General features: G+C 40.8%; 1 protein-coding gene across 2 annotated transcripts in view; it reads left to right on the top strand.

Annotated features, from left to right (window-relative positions):
* The window catches only part of ENTPD1 (ectonucleoside triphosphate diphosphohydrolase 1), a 116,420-nt gene extending 95,412 nt beyond the window's left edge, over positions 1-21,008 (top strand). For both annotated transcript variants that reach the window (XM_030809161.1, XM_030809165.1), the window contains 3 exons: positions 13,543-13,656; positions 17,812-17,949; positions 19,272-21,008. In XM_030809161.1, the coding sequence (XP_030665021.1) occupies positions 13,543-13,656; positions 17,812-17,949; positions 19,272-19,478 (459 nt within the window). In that variant the 3' untranslated portion in view covers positions 19,479-21,008. The remainder of the gene's footprint in view (positions 1-13,542; positions 13,657-17,811; positions 17,950-19,271) is intronic.
* Positions 21,009-21,392: the final 384 nt, after the last annotated feature.

Raw genomic sequence — 21,392 nt, 5'->3', positions numbered from 1 at the left:
ATTATACTTTAAGTTCTAGGGTCCATGTGCACAACATGCAGGTTTGTTAAATATGTATACATGTGCCATGTTGGTGTGCTGCACCCATTAACTCATCATTTACATTAGGTATATGTCCTAATGCTATCCCTCCCCACTACCCCCACCCCATGACAGGCCCTGGTGTGTGATGTTCCCCTTCCTGTGTCCAAGTGTTCTCATTGTTCACTTCCCACCTATGAGTGAGAACATGCAGTGTTTGGTTTTTCTTGTCCTTGTGATAGTTTGCTGAGAGTGATGGTTTCCAGCTTCATCCATGTCCCTGCAAAGGACATGAACTCATCCTTTTTTATGGCTGCATAGTATTCCATGGTGTATATGTGCCACATTTTCTTAATCCAGTCTATCATTGATGGACATTTGGGTTGGTTCCAAGTCTTTGCTATTGTGAATAGTGCCGCAATAAACATACGTGTGCATGTGTCTTTATAGCAGCATGATTTATAATCCTTTGGGTATATACCCAGTAATGGGATGCCTGGGTCAAATGGTATTTCTAGTTCTAGATCCCTAAGGAATCACCACACTGACTTCCACAATGGTTGAACTAGTTTACAGTCCCACCAACAGTGTAAAAACGTTCCTATTTTTCCACATCCTCTCCAGCACCTGTTGTTTCCTGACTTTTTAATGATCACCATTCTAACTGGTGTGAGATGGTATCTCATTGTGATTTTGATTTGAATTTCTCTGATGGCCAGTGATGATGAGCATTTTTTCATGTATCTGTTGGCTGCAAAAATGTCTTCTTTTGAGAAGTGTCTGTCCATCTCCTTCGCCCACTTTGTGATGGGGTTGTTTGTTTTTTTCTTGTAAATTTGTTTGAGTTCTTTGTAGATTCTGGATACTAGCCCTTTGTCAGATGAGTAGATTGCAAAAATTTTCTCCCATTCTGTAGGTTGCCTGTTCACTCTGATGGTGGTTTCTTTTGCTGCGCAGAAGCTCTTTAGTTTAATTAGATCCCATTTGTCAATTTTGGCTTTTGTTGCCACTGCTTTTCGTGTTTTAGACATGAAGTCTTTGTCCATGCCTATGTCCTGAGTGGTATTGCCCAGGTTTTCTTCTAGGGTTTTTATGGTTTTAGGTCTAACATTTAAGTCTTTAATCCATCTTGAATTAATTTTTGTAAGGAAGGGATCCAGTTTCAGTTTTCTACATATGGCTAGCCACTTTTCCCAGCACCATTTATTAAATAGGGAATCCTTTCCCCATTTCTTGTTTTTGTCAGGTTTGTCAAAGATCAGATAGTTGTAGATATGTGGTATTATTTCTGAGGGCTCTGTTCTGTTCCATTGGTCTAGATCACTGTTTTGGTACCAGTACCATGCTGTTTTGGTTACTATAGCCTTGTAGTATAGTTTGAAATCAGGTAGCATGATGCCTCCAGCTTTGTTCTTTTTGCTTAGGATTGTCTTGGCAATGCAGGCCCTTTTTTGGTTCCATATGAACTTTAAAGTAGTTTTTTCTAATTCTGTGAAGAAGGTCATTGGTAGCTTGATGGGGATGGCATTGAATCCGTAAATTACCTTGGGCAGTATGGCCATTTTCACGACACTGATACTTCCTATCCATGAGCATGGAATGTTCTTCCATTTATTTGTGCCCTCTTTTGTTGAGCAGTGGTTTGTAGTTCTCCTTGAAGAGGTCCTTCACATCACTTGTAAGTTGGATTCCTAGGTATTTTATTCTCTTTGCAGACCATGAATTTTAAATCATTATAACTAGGCTGAAACACATCTTTATTAATCATAATGGGAACCACTACAATCAACACATTTTTGCCAACGAGATAGAAGTTTATTTATTCCTATAGCATGAAAATCTGTGCTTCAGGATTTGGTGAACTCTTGGAGAGCATTTTCTGCACATCCTGCTGGTTGCAGAAGTGTTTTCCTTGCAAAAAGTTGTCGAGATGCTTGAAGAAGTGGTAGTCGTTTGGAGAGCGGTCAGATGAATGTGGTGGATGAAGCAAAACTTTATAGCTCAATCCGTTCAACTTTTGAAGCACTGGTTGTGCGACGTGTGGTAGGGCATTGTCATGGAGAAGAATTGGGCCCTTTCTGTTGACCAGTGCCAGCTGCAGGTGTGTTGCAGTTTTCGTTGCATCTCATCGATTTGCTGAGCATACTTCTCAGATATAATGGTTTTGCTGGGATTCAGAAAGCTGTAGTGGATCACACCAGCAGCAGACCACCAAACAGTGACCATGACCGATTTTTTGGTACAAGTTTGGCTTTGGGATGTAGTTTGGAGCATATTCTCGGTCCAACCACTGAACTGGTCATCACCAGTTGTCGTATAAAATCCACTTTTCATTGTATGTCACAATCCAATTCAGAAAATGGTTTGTTGTTGCGTAGAATAAGAGAAGATACCACTTCAAAACAAGGATTTTTTTTTTTTTTTTTTGGTCAGCTCATGAGGCACCCATTCATGAAGCTTTTTCACCTTTCCAATTTGCTTCAAATGCTGAACAACTGTAGAATGGTCGACTTTGAGTTCTTCAGAAACTTCTCGTGTAGTTGTAAGAGGATCAGCTTTGATGACTGCTCCCAGTTGTTCATTGTCAACTTCCGATGGCCGGCCTCTATGTGCCTCATCTTCAAGGCTCTTGTCTTCTTTGCAAAACTTCTTGAACCACCACTGCACTGTACATTTGTTAGCAGTTCCTGGGCCAAATGCGTTGTTGATGTTGTGAGTTGTCTGCTACTTTACAACCCATTTTGAACTCAAATAAGAAAATCGCTCAGATTTGCTTTTTGCCTAACATTATTTCCATAATCTAAAATAAACAGCAAATAATAACTCATTAGCAAAAAAGCATAAAGCAAGAGATGCCCATTAAAATGATGTATAACATAACCACTTTATTTAAGAATGTATTCCAGCATCGAAGGGCAAATTCCAACAATGCAAAAACCATGGTTCCTTTTGCATGAACCTAATACGTACCCATGGGTTATAGATACCAATCAAGTAAGGATTATCAAGTAAGGGTGACTTCTAGTATGGACATTAACGAGCTGACCACAGATTTTGACTTCAGTGGTGGAGCATCTCATTGACATCTAAAGGTAAACTCGGGAATTCGTAGAGCTGAGTCAGTATTTCCCTCAAGAGTTGGCTTTGGGTCCATTCTGGCAAAAGAACACCTGTGGGATTGAATCCCTAAAACCTTACCCTAAAAACAGGATCAGGATGATTCCTAAAGACTTTTATAAAGAGTCATCCACCTCGGTCACAGGAAGGAACTTGGTGATGTGACCTTGAACCATCTGATTTTGAGCAATGTATTTTCCTGGGGTATTAAAAGAAGACAGTTTTTGTTCTTCAGTATAATTCTTGGGATTAAAAATGGAAGCATTCTAGACCATTCTTTTTTAATTTTTATTTTTATTTTAAGTTCTGGGATACATGTGCAGAACGTGCAGGTTTGTTACATAGATATACATGTGCCATGGTGGTTTGCTGCACCTATCAACCTGTCTTCTAGGTTTTACACTCCGCATGCATTAGGAATTTGTCCTAATGCTCTCCTTCCCCTAGCCCCCAACCCTCTGACAGGCCCCAGTGTGTGATGTTCCCCTCCCTGTGTCCATGTGTTCTCATTGTTCAACTCCTACTTATGAGTGAGAACATGCAGTGTTTGGTTTTCTGTTCTGTGTTAGTTTGCTGAGAATGATGGCTTCCAGCTTCATCCATGTCCCTGCAAAGGACATGAATTCATTCTTTTTTATGGCTGCATAGTATTCCATGGTGTATATTTGCCACATTTTCTTTATCCAGTCTATCATTGGTGGGCATTTGGTTTGGTTCCAAGTCTTTGCTATTGTAAATAGTGCTGCAGTAAACATAGGTGTGCATGTGTCTTTATAGTAGAATGATTTATAATCCTTTGGATATATACCCAGTAACAGGATTGCTGCGTCAAATGGTATTTCTGGTTCTAGATCCTTGAGAAATCGCCACACTGTCTTCCACAATGGCTGAACTAATTTACATTCCCACCAACAGTGTAAAAGTGTTCCTATTTCTCCACAGCCTTGTCAGCATCTGTTGTTTCCTGAATTTTTAATAATTGCCATTTGAACTGGTGGGAGATGGTATCTCATTGTGGTTTTGATTTGCATTTCTCTAATGACCAGTGATGATGAGCTTTCTTTCATATGTTTGTTAGCTACATAAATGTCTTCTTTTGAGAAGTGTCTGTCCATATCCTTTGCCCACTTTTTGATGGGGTTGTTTTTTTTTTCTTGTAAATTTGTTTAAGTTCCTTATAGATTCTGAATGTTAGACCTTTGTCAGATGGGTAGCTTGCAAAATTTTTCTCCCATTCTGTAGGTTGCCTGTTCACTCTGATGATCTAGACCATTCTTTTTTTTTTAAGCTTTTTAATTTATTATATTTATTTTTAATTTTTGTCTGTAGTTACTTCTTTTTTTAAATTTTATTATTATTATACTTTAAGTTTTAGGGTACATGTGCACAATGTGCAGGTTTGTTACATATGTATCCATGTGCCATGTTGGTGTGCTGCACCCATTACCTCGTCATTTAGCATTCGGTATATCTCCTAATGCTATCCCTCCTCCCTCCCCCAACCCTACAACAGTCCCCAGTGTGTGATGTTCCCCTTCCTGTGTCCATGTGTTCTCATTGTTCAATTCCCACCTATGAGTGGGAACATGCAATGTTTGGTTTTTTGTCCTTGCAATAATTTGCTGAGAATGATGGTTTCCAGCTTCATCCATGTCCCTACAAAGGACATGAACTCATCATTTTTTATGGCTGCATAGTATTCCATGGTGTATATGTGCCACATTTTCTTAATCCAGTCTATCATTGATGGACATTTGGATTGGTTCCAAGTCTTTGCTGTTGTGAATAGTGCCGCAATAAACATACGTGTGCATGTGTCTTTATAGCAGCATGCTTTATAATCCTTTGAGTATATACCCAGTAATGGGATGGCTGGGTCAAATGGTATTTCTAGTTCTAGATCCCTGAGGAATCGCCACACTGACTTCCACAATGGTTGAACTAGTTTACAGTCCCACCAACAGTGCAAAAGTGTTCCTATTTCTCCACATCCTCTCCAGCACCTGTTGTTTCCAGACTTTTTAATGATGGCCATTCTAACTGGTATGAGATGGTATCTCATTGTGGTTTTGATTTGCATTTCTCTGATGGCCAGTGATGATGAGCATTTTTTCATGTGTTTTTTGGCTGCATAAATGTCTCCTTTTGAGAAGTGTCTATTCATATCCTTCACCCACTTTGTGATGGGGTTGTTTTTTTCTTGTAAATTTGTTTGAGTTCATTGTAGATTCTGGATATTAGCCCTTTGTCAGATGAGTAGATTGCAAAAGTTTTCTCCCATTCTGTAGGTTGCCTGTTCACTCTGATGGTAGTTTCTTTTGCTGTGCAGAAACTCTTTAGTTTAATTAGATCCCATTTGTCAATTTTGGCTTTTGTTGCCATTGCTTTTGATGTTTTAGACATGAAGTCCTTGCCCATGCCTCTGTCCTGAATGGTATTGCCTAGGTTTTCTTCTAGGGTTTTTATGGTTTTAGGTCTAACATTTAAGTCTTTAATCCATCTTGAATTAATTTTTGTATAAGGTGTAAGGAAGGGATCCAGTTTCAGCTTTCTACATATGGCTAGCCAGTTTTCCCAACACCATTTATTAAATAGGGAATCCTTTCCCCATTTCTTGTTTTTGTCAGGTTTGTCAAAGATCAGATAGTTGTAGATAAGTAGTATTATTTCTGAGGGCTCTGTTCTGTTCCATTGGTCTAGATCTCTGTTTTGGTACCAGTACCATGCTGTTTTGGTTACTGTAACCTTGTAGTATAGTTTGAAGTCAGTTAGCGTGATGCCTCCAGCTTTCTTCTTTTAGCTTAGGATTGACTTGGCAATGCGGGCTCTTTTTTGGTTCCATATGAACTTTGAAGTACTTTTTCCAATTCTGTGAAGAAAGTCAGTGGTAGCTTGATGGGGATGGCATTGAATCTATAAATTACCTTGGGTAGTATGGCCATTTTCACGATATTGATTCTTCCTACCCATGAGCATGGAATGTTCTTCCATTTGTTTGTATCCTCTTTTATTTCATTGAGCAGTGGTTTGTAGTTCTCCTTGAAGAGGTCCTTCACATCCCTTGTAAGTTGGATTCCTAGGTATTTCATTCTCTTTGAAGCAATTGTGAATGGGAGTTAACTCATGATTTGGCTCTCTGTCTGTTATTGGTGTATAAGAATGCTTGTGGTTTTTGCACATTGATTTTGTATCCTGAGACTTTGCTGAAGTTGCTTATCAGCTTAAGGAGATTTTGGGCTGAGATGATGGGGTTTTCTAGATATACAATCATGTCATCTGCAAACAGGGACAATTTGACTTCCTCTTTTCCTAATTGAATGCCCTTTATTCCCTTCTCCTGCCTGATTGCCCTGGCCAGAACTTCCAACACTATGTTGAATAGGAGTGGTGAGAGAGGGCATCCCTGTCTTATGCCAGTTTTCAAAGGGAATGCTTCTAGTTTTTGTCCATTCCGTATGATATTGGCTGTGGGTTTGTCATAGATAGCTCTTATTATTTTGAGATACATCCTATCAATACCTAATTTATTGAGAGTTTTTAGCATGAAGGGCTGTTGAATTTTGTCAAAGGCCTTTTCTGCATCTATTGAGATAATCATGTGGTTTTTGTCTTTGGTTCTGTTTATATGCTGGATTACATTTATTGATTTTCATATGTTGAACCAACCTTGCATCCCAGGGATGAATCCCACTTGATCATGGTGGATAAGCTTTTTGATGTGCTGCTGGATTCGGTTTGCCAGTGTTTTATTGAGGATTTTTGCATCAATGTTCAAAAAGGATATTGGTCTAAAATTCTCTTTTTTTGTTGTTTCTCTGCCAGGCTTTGGTATCAGGATGATGCTGGCTTCATAAAATGAGTTAGGGAGGATTCCCTCTTTTTCTATTGATTGGAATAATTTCAGAAGGAATGGTACCAGCTCCTCCTTGTACCTCTGGTAGAATTCAGCTGTGAATCCATCTGGTCCTGGACTTTTTTTGGTTGGTAAGCTATTAATTATTGCCTCAATTTCACAGCCTTTTATTGGTCTATTCAGAGATTCAACTTCTTCCTGGTTTAGTCTTGGGAGGGTGTATGTGTCGAGGAATTTATCCATTTCTTCTAGATTTTCTAGTTTATTTGCGTAGAGGTGTTTATAGTATTCTCTGATGGTAGTTTGTATTTCTGTGGGATCGGTGGTGATATCCCCTTTATCATTTTTTATTATGTCTATTTGATTCTTCTCTCTTTTCTTCTTTATTAGTCTTGCTAGCAGTCTATCAATTTTGTTGATCTTCTCAAAAAACCAGCTCCTGGATTCATTGATTTTTTTGAAGGGTTTTTTGTGTCTGTATTTCCTTCAGTTCTGCTCTGATCTTAGCTATTTCTTGCCTTCTGCTAGCTTTTGAATGCGTTTGCTCTTGCTTCTCTAGTTCTTTTAATTGTGATGTTAGGGTGTCAATTTTAGATCTTTCCTGCTTTCTCTTGTGGGCATTTAGTGCTATAAATTTCCCTCTACACACTGCTTTGAATGTGTCCCAGAGATTCTGGTATGTTGTGTCTTTGTTCTCGTTGGTTTCAAAGAACATCTTTATTTCTGCCTTCATTTTGTTATGTACCCAGTAGTCATTCAGGAGCAGGTTGTTCAGTTTCCATGTAGTTGAGCAGTTTTGAGTGAGTTTCTTAATCCTGAGTCTAGTTTGATTGCACTGTGGTCTGAGAGACAGTTTGTCATAATTTCTGTTCTTTTTCATTTGTTGAGGAGTGCTTTACTTCCAACAATGTGGTCAATTTTGGTATAGGTGTGGTGTGGTTCTGAAAAGAATGTATATTCTGTTGATTTGGGGTGGAGAGTTCTGTAGATGTCTATTAGGTCCGCTTGGTGCAGAGCTGAATTCAATTCCTGGATATCCTTGTTAACTTTCTGTCTCGTTGATCTGTCCAATGTTGACAGTGGGGTGTTAAAGTCTCCCATTATTATTGTGTGGGAGTCTAAGTCTCTTTGTAGGTCTCTAAGGACTGGCTTTATGAATCTGGGTGCTCCTGTATTGGTTGCATATATATTTAGGATAGTTAGCTCTTCTTGTTGAATTGATCCCTTTTACCATTATGTAATGGCCTTCTTTGTCTCTTTTGATCTTTGTTGGTTTAAAGTCTGTTTTATCAGAGAGTAGGATTGCAACCTCTGCCTTTTTTTGTTTTCCATTTGCTTGGTAGATCTTTCTCCATCCCTTTATTTTGAGCCTATGTGTGTCTCTGCACGTGAGATGGGTTTCCTGAATACAGCACACTGATGGGTCTTGACTCTTTATCCAGTTTGCCAGTCTGTGTCTTTTAATTGGAGCATTTAGCCCATTTACATTTAAAGTTAATATTGTTATGTGTGAATTTGATCCTGTCATTATGATGTTAGCTGGTTATTTTGCTTGTCAGTTGATGCAGTTTCTTCCTAGCCTTGATGGTCTTTACAATTTGGCATGTTTTTGCAGTGGCTGGTACCAGTTGTTCCTTTCCATGTTTAGTGCTTCCTTCAGGAGCTCTTGTAGGGCAGGCCTGGTGGTGACAAAATCTCTCAGCATTTGCTTGTCTGTAAAGGATTTTATTTATCCTTCACTTATGAAGATTAGTTTGGCTGGATCTGAAATTCTGGGTTGAAAATTCTTTTCTTTAAGAATGTTGAATATTGGCCCCCACTCTCTTCTGGCTTGTAGAGTTTCTGCCAAGAGATCAGCTGTTAGTCTGATGGGCTTCCCTTTGTGGGTAACTTGACCTTTCTCTCTGGCTGCCCTTAACATTTTTTCCTTCATTTCAACTTTGGTGAATCTGACAATTATGTGTCTTGGAGTTGCTCTTCTCGAGGAGTATCTTTGTGGTGTTCTCTGTATTTCCTGAATTTGAATGTTAGCCTGCCTTGCTAGATTGGGGAAGTTCTCCTGGATAATATCCTGCAGAGTGTTTTCCAACTTGGTTCCATTCTCCCCGTCACTTTCAGGTACACCAGTCAGACATATATTTGGTCTTTTCACATAGTCCCATATTTCTTGGAGGCTTTGTTTGTTTCTTTTTATTCTTTTTTCTCTAAACTTCTCTTCTTGCTTCAATTCATTCATTTCGCTAGACCATTCTTAAAAGAAGATATACAAATGTCCAACAAACATGAAAAAATGCTCAACATCACTAATTATCAGGGAAATGCAAATTAAAACCACAGTGAGACACTACCTTACTCTCCTGCAAGAATGGCCATAATTTAAAAATCAAAAAATAATAGATGTTGGCATGAGTGTGGTGTAAAGGGAACACTTTTGCACTGCTGGTGGGAATGTAAACCAGTACAACCACTATGGAAAACAGTATAGAGACTCCTTAAGGAACTAAAAGTAGAACTACTATTTAATCCAGCAATCCCACTACTGGATATCTACCCAGAGGAAAATAAGTCATTATATGAAAAAGACACTTGCACACACATGTTCACAGCAACACAATTCACAATTGCAAAAATATGGAACCAGTCCAAATGCCCATCAATTAACAAGTGGACAAAGAAAATGTATATATATATGTGTACACATATATGTGTACACATATATGTGTACACATATATATGTACACATATATATGTACACATATATATATACATGTACACATATATATATACATTTATGTACACACACTATGGAATACTACTCAGCCATAAAAAGGAATGAAATCATGGCATTTGCAGCAAGGACACATGATGTATTAAGTAAAACAAAGCAGTATTATAAAAAATTTTGTCTAGTATCATCATATTTAGGTTATATATATACATATACACATATATAATTATATAAATATGTATTCACTATTTTCTATTACATATCTATTTGCTATAGATATTAAACAGTAAATTGTTAAAAAGTGTACATCTCTAGAGGATGGTTAGATTAAGGAAAGACTTCCATTTTTAACTTGTATCATTTAAATTCTGTATAATAAACGTGTTTCTTTTGAATAAGCCAGCATTTTAAAGACATTTCTATTTTGAAGGAAAAGAAATGAGTAGGGAAACTTCATGTGTTGAGAAATAAATAAGAGCAAGATTCTGAGATGCCAGAGGGAGGCTTCTGAAGGTCATGGGAAATTTTTCAAGAGCCCATGGCATGTAGTGTCTTGGGGGGTTGGAGGTGGCATGGACCAGGAGGCCCTGCTGACTTGATCGCTGTGTATCCTACTGAAGGCTCAATATGTTGCTAAATCTACCTCATAGAAATTTTTTGTTTGTTGATCTGTTTTTTATAATTTGGACTTACTTTATAAAGCAAATGTCACTACTTAGCAAAAGCAAGAGAATTTCTAGATGCTTACCTCATTGAGACTTTTGCTAATAGAATAAGCTCTAGGATTAATTTCAGAAAGTCTATTGAAATGTAACAATTTACAGAAATATTTATTATTGCTTTATTACATGCTCATTATAAAAAAAATAAAACTGTACAAAAAGCTTAAAGTAAAAACTAAAAGGTCTCCTCCCCCTCTCGCCCCACCATCAGTTCACTAGAGGAAAAATGAGGAATAGTTGTAATAAACAGGAAGAACTTTTCCAGGCATTAGCTATGCAAATCCAAGCATATATAAATTTATCCAGATTTAACAGAGATTGTTGTGCCTTAGGAACTAGAGAGAGAGCAGTTTTCTGCCACTTATGTACAGAGCACTCACATATGCCAAGTGCCATGTTAGTGAGGGCAGATTCAACCAAGAACAAGGGAGATTCCGTGCCTGTCATCACAGAGCTGGCATTCTAGAAAGCAGGCAGACATGAGACCAGAAACACAAAGGCAAATCAGACTGCTGCAAATCAAAAGGAACTGCTGGGGCCACGTGCAGTGGCTCACACCTGTAATCCCAGCACTTTGGGAGGCCGAGGCAGGCGGATCACAAGGTCAGGAGATCGAGACCATCCTGGCTAACGCGGTGAAACCCCGTCTCTACTAAAAATACAAATTAGCCGGGCGTGGTGGTGGGCGCCTGTAATCCCAGCTACTTGGGAGGAGGTAGGAGAATGGCGTGAATCCGGACGCGGAGCTTGCAGTGAGCTGAGATCGTGCCGCTGCACTCCAGCCTGGGCGACAGAGCAAGACTCCATCTCAAAAAAAGAAAGAGACAGTCCTGTGAAAGCAGATAACAGAGGGTCCTAGAGACCCCTCTGAGGAGGGGATGTGGAAGTCCAGGGAATTCCAGCAGAGGGAATAGCAAGTGTACAGGCTCTAGGGGAGTAAAAAGGCTTGGCCGGGATTTAAAGCCAGGGTGGCTGGGTATGGTGGGCATAGGGGCAGGGCTAGAACATGCCTGGTTTTCAGAGACCTTGTAGGATTTGATTTTTATTCTAAGTATAATTAGGAGCCACCAAAGGTTTTAAGCAGGGGAGTGATATGATCAGATTTGTTGTTAAAAGATTCCTGTGACTGCTGTTTGCAGGACGGGTTGGACTAGAACCAGAAAGCTAATGTGGAGACTAATTAAGAGGCCATTGCAGTGTCCACACGAGATGATAGTGGCTTGGGTTAAGAGGGCAGAAATAGGACCATACCACGATCTTTTTCTGCACCTGGGATACAATGATAATGGAAGTGCCGGAATTCCTGATTTCAGGGCATATGGAGGCTCTCCAGTTTCTGCAGAGCTCGACTTCCTAGAGGAATGATCATACCAGTTCAGAGGCTAAATGTATTTATACCATTCCTCATAGGAGAAATTGCTGGATATCAGGAGAATATCTACCAATAGAGAGTTGTTGAATAAATTAAGATACATCTACACCGTAGACTCTTATGTGGCCATTAGGGTGGCCCCAGCGGACTTGGAGGAATTTCTATAAAGGATTGTTAAGAAAAGCAAGATGAAGAATCTGTTTAAAATTTCATTTCTAAAACAAACCCTTTATATGTGTGTGTTTGTAAATGATTATAGGAGCATGGGAAAAATGGGAGGCTTCATATTAAGTTGTTAGTATGAACTCCTGTTAGGACTGAAAGTGGAAGAAAAAAATCAAGCCAAAAAAACAAAATGTATTAAAAAGGACTAATATGCTCACACTTATGTTATTAGATATATATGTATAAGAATATTGAAAAATGCAACTTTTAAGAAGCTGGCATTGGGTTTATGTCAGTTGGAACTGAAGCACACGGCCTGTTTGCAGCAGGAAATTGCCTGGTGGAGGATATTTTTCCTCATCTCTGAGTCACAGTGAGCCCCCAATGGGATCTCTGCTACCTCCTGTTTCTTTGCCTACCAAAACTCTGTTTCTTTGCCTATGCGAATTACACTTTGGGAATCACATTTTGTTTCTACATTCACTTCTAGTTAAGTAATTTTACAGAAGGCAAATTATAATCCCCAATCTAACCATGTTTGCCACGGGGAAAACTTTATGCCCCCCTCAAATAATCCCAGTAAACTATGACTCAGCACAGTGTCTAGCAGACAGAGCTCAGTGTGTTTGCTGAATGAACAAATGATGTGCTCCTTTAATATCCAACATGATTTCCCACAAAAAACTGGCACCTTTTTGGGTAGGAAAGAGGAAAAGCACTAGAGTTGGGGTTTGAATTGCCTCATCCAGCAAGCTCTGCTCAATTATTTTTTCCCCTTTAAATTATGCTCTATTAAAAGAGTATAAAAGGCAGTTATAGGGTGGTATGAAGTATAATAAACATTATATATGTATCATAGAATAAGAAAAATGCTAGAAGCCTCTATACTATATTTAATAGCAGTTGTCACTAAGTAGTAGAATTTAGAGGTCATTTTAATAGAATTTTTTTGTTTTACTGATTTGAACTTTTAACTTTTTTATAGTTCTTATGTTTGATGATAATAATGATTTTTAAAAAATTTCAGTTGTGTCTAAAATAGTACCTAGCCCATAGTAGACCTGCAATAAATATTTGTTGAATAAAGATGGATTTTTTTAAAGGAAAGCAGTACATATTCATTATAGAAAATAGGCAAAAAATAAGCACAAGGGGAAAAAACCAATTTTGCTACTCAGCGATAACTCAATAGCGTTGTATAAAATTTTCCAGTTTTTTATATTTATTAAACATTCATATGTAGTACACAGTATTTTTAAATGGGATTTTTGCAACCTCTTTCTCTCTCTTTTCTTATTCTCTTTCCCCATTTTTCTTTCTCCCTGACTCTTCTATTACAATTAATGGAGAAAAGTAACTGCCAGGTGGCTTAGAAATGTGTGTCAGCAGCAAAGTGGCTCCTCTTCCAGGAAGGAAACAGCTCTTGGGCCTGCAATATCACTTTGTGTGTTAATTTACTCAGCAGAGCTTTCCAGGCACCTGCACAAGGGATGTGGCCTTTAGGAGAGCAAGTTGGCATCCCTCTGTGTGGAACACAGCCTAAAACTGCGATTTTCTCTTGTAGGCATTTTCAGCTTTTTACTTTGTGATGAAGTTTTTAAACTTGACATCAGAGAAAGTCTCTCAGGAAAAGGTGACTGAAATGATGAAAAAGTTCTGCTCTCAGCCTTGGGAGGAGGTAAGTGACTAGGCACAGCAGCTCTAACAGCATGAGTGCCCTCTGCCCTCGCTGATGCAGAGGATGTGAGTCTGCTCTGAAACTCCTGCTGGTTTGAACAAGATCCAGCAAATGTGTTAGAGAAGACCAGATGGTGGACTCAGGAATGAATTTATCAGCATTCCTTGATAACTTGACATCCAGTGGCTTAAATAAGATCTTATTTTTTTTCTCACCTAATACAAAGTCTGGCAGTAGGCAGCTGCTGGCATGGGGTCAGCAGCTCTGCTCTATCTCAGCCATTGCTTCTTCAGCTCTGCTGTTGTGCTTGTTTCTTCATGGACACAAGATGGTGGACGTGGCTTCAGGCATCACAGCCATGTTCAGAAAGGTCAGAAAAGGGATAGAACCAGATACATCTGTTCCTTTTTACAGGAAAGCAAAAGCTATCCCAGACTCAGCAGTCTTCCCCTTATATCTCAATGGCCAGGATTGACTGGGAAAACCAGGTGCAGAATTTTGTGACCGGCTTAGAGCTTAGACCTATCATGAGCCACTGCCTTGAGCTGGGCACATTGTGGCCCACTCCCCTCCTTCAGTCCCCAAATCAGAATTCTGTTAGCAAGAAAGCAGGCAATTTGCAGAGTCTGCCACAGACACGATTGTGGTAAAATCTTCTCCATTTCCCACGTCCAAGATATCTCCTACTTATTCATAAACTTGAAGCACAATTTTTTTCTTATCAGAGGCACTGAGCCATTCAACATCCAGTACCACAAGCTGAAAATCCAGGGATGAGAGGTATGGAATCCACTCTGATTATAAAAGACATAGCTCAGAACAGCAGCTGTATTTAAGTTGACCGTTGCAAAAGTGAATGGTGTTTTCATTCTTAAGAAATACTATTAATTAAAAATAGATGCTTATCCCTGACTGCACTGACAAGGGGGAAGAAAGGCTGAGCAAGAGCCTGGAAGCTTGCCATTCTCTCCAGGTATTTTGTCTAGAACATGAAAGAAATGTGGTCAGGGCCTTCATCAAAAGTTGCTCAAATATGTCTCAGCACTTTACAAAATGCTTAGCGGTGGTTTTTTGCATCTGGCAGTGATCTGTGGAGGAAGATAAGCATGTTAGAGTGGAGGCAATTTGAGACCAGGCCTACTGAGGAAGGCTGCTGAGGAAGCAGATTTAGGCTGCTCTTTGAAAAAAAATTACTTCTGGTTTAGATTAAAAGTTCTCATCCTGGCTAACATGGTGAAACCCCGTCTCTACTAAAAATACAAAAAAATTAGCCGGGCGTGGTGGCGGGCACCTGTAGTCCCAGCTGCTCGGGAGGCTGAGGCAGGAGAATGGCGTGAACCTGGGAGGTGGAGCTTGCAGTGAGCCGAGATTGTGCCACTGTACTCCAGCCTGGGCGACAGAGCAAGACTCCATCTCAAAAATTAAAATTAAAAAAAAAAAAAGTTCTGTCAGGTTTCCTCTCTTATCCACATCTCATTTTTTACTTCATAAGATTATGTTAGGCTGGGAATGCTTATATTTAGACCTGTAGTTCTGCTCAGGTAAGTCATGTGGGGAATTGTTCAGAGGACCTGGAAGTAAGCTAAGAAGGGCCTGCATTTGGGAGAATTCCTGAAGCATTTGGGGAAGGGGTTGCAGGGTTAGACCCCTGTCTTCACCCAGAGCCTAGAGCATTCAGGTGGATGTTATGACCCAGGGTTCACTTTCCCAAGCTGCATCGTCCACCCAGGTAGAAAGCATAGTTTTGTCAAGTACATTGTTAGAAGGTGACTTTCTTCTTTCCCTCCTAACTTCATCATGGACTGCTACTCCAATATGGCTTGTGTTTGGGAATGTTCCTCCTAAAAACGTTTGGTAGAGAGATAATTAACAATGTTTAAGCATGTACTATGTGTTGACGGTGTACATTTGCTTTCTGTGCTTTATGCATATCCTTCCCCATGCTGCCTTCCCCTGCTTTGGCAAGGGAAATAAAATGCAAACCATGCCTGCTGATGCTCAGTCAGGTGCCTGAAGTCATTGGGTCTCTGAAGTGGAGAAACTAGGAGAGTGAGTGGAAGGGAGACTCCATGGTTGTCTTCTGGAAGCTTCATTAGAGGGCTAGTAGAATCTTTCAGCAGCCAGAACACAGCCAATTTTCTACTCTGAAAATCTGGTCATCCAAGATCTGGTCAGCCCAAGTGAACAATGTGATCAGATTCTATGTGTACTGATGACCAGTTATATTTCAGTGCACTCTGGATCCTCACATTCATCCTCATGAATATTTAGCCTTTCTAGGGAAAGGCATCCTATTCTTGAAGATCGTCAATGCCCCTTTATGTGGAGGGCAGAAAGAGGATATTCATGAAGGGAAGAGAACCTCGTCATGTTCCACTGCCCTGGGAATAGAAAGGAGAGAAGAGAGAGGGGAAGGTGGGAGAGAGAGGAGAGAGGAGAGTAGACTTCCCCTCCCAATTTGGAGAACACATAGCGATCCATCCACAGGCATGAGCATGATCAATTCTGGATTGATGAAGAAGGTGACGCCTTTTTGGCTTCTATATTTTTGGCTACTATCATAACCTTCAGGAGGCCAGACTGCATAGCCAATGTACAGCTTTCCAGAAGGAGGAGGGGAATAGGAGTATCAAAGAATTCAGGGAAATTAGGCCAAAATGGCATCTCCCAGCCCCCTACAAGGGATAGGCCAGCCTTCAAGGACCTACAGGGGCTCAGCACTTTCAAGTTGGACCTAAGTAGATTCTTGGGATTTTGTGTCGCATAGGCATCCTTCAATTGACAGGCCGAAGACTACTTCGATAGGGGAGGAGGTCTTTTCACAAAGGGAAAGCAGAATGCAGTGACTGAAAGGAAGGGGTAGGAACCTGGACAGGCAATGCCAACTGATGTCCACACCACGGTCTCAAGAGGATGTCACATGCAGAGGAATCAATCAAAGGATAATTTCCAGAACTGTGCTGAAAAGACAAGCTCCAAGCTGGGTCATTCTAAGAATTTCATCAGAGCAAGACAAGGCAGTCTAGTTATGGACTTACCCTTCCAGAAACTGGGGACAGGCAGGAACCAAGTGAGAAACAGACCCCAGCCAGCAGTTAGGATTTGCATATGGGTTAGGACCCACAGAAGGGAGAGAAATCTGGGAAAAGAGGGGTGTGGTTTAGGCATCCAGGAGATACTACATATAAAACATCTGGCATAGTTCCGGATGGTGCATGATGCATGCATAACAAATGTTCTCTCTCTGCCAAGGGTGTCCAGGAGGGAATGCCTATCTGAAGGGCTGAGGAATGGGGCAGCAAACAGAAGTCCAGGCTAGAGAGGTCCTGGCCTGTTGTCCTCACATTGGGGGCAGGAGAGTTTCAGAGCAGGCTGTGGGTATCTGGGTGTATATTCACAACAGCTAGGCTAGGTAAGGGCAAGGGATGGCAAGCAGCTCTTAATATTTTTAGTAGGGAGTAGGATGAGTAAACATAGGAAGGACTCAAGGAAACAACCACTTTGCATGACTCAGATGCAAAAAAAGACATTAAGACAGAAGATAGAAGGTGAGATGTTGGCAGTGCTAGCAGTCCTCAGCAAAATGCTGCCTAAACTGTGTCCAGAGCTGTGTTTCTCAAACTTTACTGTGCAATGAATCACCTGGGAATCATAGTGGAATGCAGACTCTGAATTGGTAGTTTTAGGGTGAGGACTAACCAGCTCCCAAGTGATGCTGATGCTGCCAGTCCAGGGACTAAAGTGAGTGGTAAGGCTTTTTATGGCTGTAGGCCAAAGGCTCTGGTCAAGAGCATATAGAAAACTCAGATTAAACAAAGTCTAGGGGATGAACAGAGGTACTGAAATTTAGTGTTTCAGTGAAATTTAGTGTTTCAGAACCTACTATACCACAGGAACTACTTTTTTCCTGGAGGACCTATTATTATCTCATAGAGGCCTGTGCAGGAAAAGCTTCCTTAAGAGACCCTAAACTATAAAACCCTGCTCCCACTGAAGGAGTGCAGCACCACCCGCAAAGCCCTCTGGAAGAGGCCAACCTTCAGGTGCACTGGAGTTGGGGCTTTCCCCTCTCTTCATCAGGGCTAGCAGAGAAAAAGAAGGCCACAGAGAGGTGCCTATTGTACGAGTCTGATCTCTCCCTCACTTCACTTCTAGATAAAAACATCTTACGCTGGAGTAAAGGAGAAGTACCTGAGTGAATACTGCTTTTCTGGTACCTACATTCTCTCCCTCCTTCTGCAAGGCTATCATTTCACAGCTGATTCCTGGGAGCACATCCATTTCATTGGCAAGGTAATTTGGGGACCTATTGGGCTGGGGGGAGGTTGGGGTTTGGTGGTAGTGACTGAAGCAGTTTGGGGCTTCAGAAAGAGAGGGGAGTCAGCCTAGTGTAGCTTTGGCTTGATGTCCTGTTCTGCCATTCTGCTTCAAACCCTGGCATTCTGTGTCAAGCCCTCCTGGGTCTGTTGGCCCACTGTGAGCATCCTCTCTAAGGACAGCTACTTGCATTTTCAGTTGCAACTTCCCACATAACAGTGACTTAATTCCTTACAAAACAAAACACAAAATGAGATATATTAAAGTAACAGCATTTCAGCAGCTACAGTGACTCTGTGTGCTGACTTCAGCAGCCCCCTGAAAGGCCCCTTCCGTAAGCTGGGAAAGTATGATCATGGTTTCATCATCCTTGTTGGTTATTACTTCAAGGTTGACCAATCTGAAAGCTCTGTGTGAAGAAGGGGACTGAGTGGCTGTGAATGATGAGACCATTGTTTAGAAGCCAGGCTTAGCGTGAGTCCGGAAGAAGCAAACTCAATGCTGTGCTTTACCATAGCGCCACCTGCAGGTATCCAGGAATAGAGAACCCAGCTGAGCGACTCATGCTTGACCAAAAATACCCGGAGCAGTGTGTCTCTACCTTTTTAAGCCCATGCTCACTAGTGGGGAAAACATTTTACCCCCTGTATTAAATATGGTGATTTCAAGCAAAACAAAGCATTGAGACAGAGGGCTGTGGCAGGACTGAGGATAACAGTGTCCTTACACTCTTGTCAGTGCTGATCTTGCTAATTCAAACTTAAATCTTTTCCTTGTTATAATATACCAGACTTCCTTTAATTCCAGCAGTTTTTTTGTTTGAAAGATTATACCTATGTCAAATTTAGGACTGACACACGAGGTAGTCATGATGTATGTGTGTGTGTATATACATTTTTTTTAAGAGACATGGTCTCACCCTGTCACCCAGGCTGGAGTGCAGTGGTATGATCACAGCTCACTGAAGCCTCAGACTCCTGGGATTAAGTGATCCTCCCCACCCAGGCTCCTAAATAGCTGAGACTACAGACATGTTCCACCATGCCCAGCTAATTTTATTTTTTGGAGAGACAGGGTCTCACTATGTTGCCCAGGCTAGTCTCAAACTCCTGGTCTCAAGTGATCCTCCCTCCTCGGCCTCCCAAAGTGCTGAGATTACAGGCATTAGCCACTGTGCCCAGCCAGTGATTTATATTGTTTGAACTCTTCCAATGCATGATCCAATAATTCTAAGCCCTAGGTGATAACTCCTCTAACTCCTCCAACCACAAACAACAGACTTTCCCCACTGTTTGCAGATCCAGGGCAGCGACGCCGGCTGGACTTTGGGCTACATGCTGAACCTGACCAACATGATCCCAGCTGAGCAACCATTGTCCACACCTCTCTCCCACTCCACCTATGTCTTCCTCATGGTTCTATTCTCCCTGGTCCTTGTCACAGTGGCCATCATAGGCTTGCTTATCTTTCACAAGCCTTCGTATTTCTGGAAAGATATGGTATAGCAAGAGCAGCTGAAATATGCTGCCTGGAGTGAGGAAAAAAATCGTCCAGGGAGCATTTTCCTCCATCACAGTGTTCAAGGCCATCCTTCCCTGTTTGCCAGGGCCAGTCTTGACCAGTGTGAAGCTTCCTTGGCTTTTATTGAAGCCTTTCTTTTGGAGGTATTCAACATCCTCTGCCTCAAGGACTTCCGGCAGATACTGTCTCTTTCATGAGTTTTTCCCAGCTACCCCTTTCTCCTTTGTACTTTGTGCTTGTATAGGTTTTAAAGACCTGACACCTTTCATAATCTTTGCTTTATAAAAGAACAATATTGACTTTGTCTAGAAGAACTGAGAGTCTTGAGTCCTGTGATAGGAGGCTGAGCTGGCTGAAAGAAGAATCTCAGGAACTGGTTCAGTTGTACTCTTTAAGAACCCCTTTCTCTCTCCTGTTTGCCATCCATTAAGAAAGCCATACGATGCCTTTGGAGAAGGCAGACACACATTCCATTCCCAGCCTGCTCTGTGGGTAGGAGAATTTTCTACAGTAGGCAAATATGTGCTAAAGCCAAAGAGTTTTATAAGGAAATATATGTGCTCATGCAGTCAATACAGTTCTCAATCCCACCCAAAGCAGGGATGTCAATAAATCACATATTCCTAGGTGATACCCAAATGCTACAGAGTGGAACACTCAGACCTGAGATTTGCAAAAAGCAGATGTACATATATGCATTCAAACATCAGGGCTTACTATGTGGTAGGTGATATATACATGTCACAAAGAAAAATACAGTTACAACTCAGGGTCACAAAAAATGCATCTTCCAATGCATATTTTATTATGGTAAAACATACATAAATATAATTCACCATTTTAACATTTAATTCATATTAAATATGTACAAATCAGTGACATTTGGTACATTCACAGTGTTGTGCCATCATCACCACTATTTAGTTACAGAACATTTGCATCATCAAGAAATTGTCTAGAGACAAGACTATCCTGGGTAGGCAGAAACCATAGATCTTTGTGTTTACAGCTGTGGAAACCAACTGTACCATAAAGATAGTTCACTGAGTTTTAAAGCCAAGCCACATCTTATTTTTCCAAGGTTTAATTTAGTGAGAGGGCAGCATTAGTGTGGAGTGGCATGCTTTTGCCCTGTCATGGAATTTACACATCAGAATGTGCAGGATCCAAGTCTGAAAGTGTTGCCACCGTCACACAACATGGGCTTTGCTTATTCCATGAAGCAGCAGGTATGGACTTTACCATGGAAACATGAAGAGACCCTGTACCCCATTCCTTAAGGATTGCTGCAAGAGTTACCTGTTGAGCAGATTGACTGGTGATGTTTCATTCTGACCTTGTCCCAAGCTCTCCATCTCTAGATCTGGGGACTGACTGTTGAGCTGATGGGGAAAGAAAAGCTCTCACACAAACCAGAAGCCAAATGTCCCCATATCTCTTGAATGATCAAGTCACTTTTGACAACAGCCAGGTGAATATAAAAACTTAATAAAGCTGTGGAAAGGAACTCTTAATCTTCTTTTCTGCTACTTAAATTCACTAGATCTTGATTAGGAATCAAAATTCGAATTGGGACATGTTCAAATTCTTTCCAGTGGTAGTTGCCTATACTGTCATCGCTGCTGTTGGTTGAGCATTTGTGGTGTACCACGCTGTGTGCTCATTCATCTTCTCACTTAATCCTCACAACAATCCGAAGAAGGTAGGTATTACCATTCCCACTTCATAGAAACAGAAACTGAGGTTCAGAGAGGTTAAGTCATTTGCCCAAATGGCCGAGCCAAAGCCTGCCATGCACCTAACCATTATTTTCTTTCCTGAACATACCCAGCTGTCTCCTCATAACTTCCAAGCATGCACTTAAAACTCCACATGAATACAAGGTTCATGGGACATGG

This window comes from Nomascus leucogenys, chromosome 3 (genome assembly GCF_006542625.1).
Source record: "Nomascus leucogenys isolate Asia chromosome 3, Asia_NLE_v1, whole genome shotgun sequence".
NCBI lineage: Eukaryota > Metazoa > Chordata > Mammalia > Primates > Hylobatidae > Nomascus > Nomascus leucogenys.
Note: the sequence above shows the minus strand (reverse complement) of the source record. Positions and strands in the feature narration are given on the sequence as shown.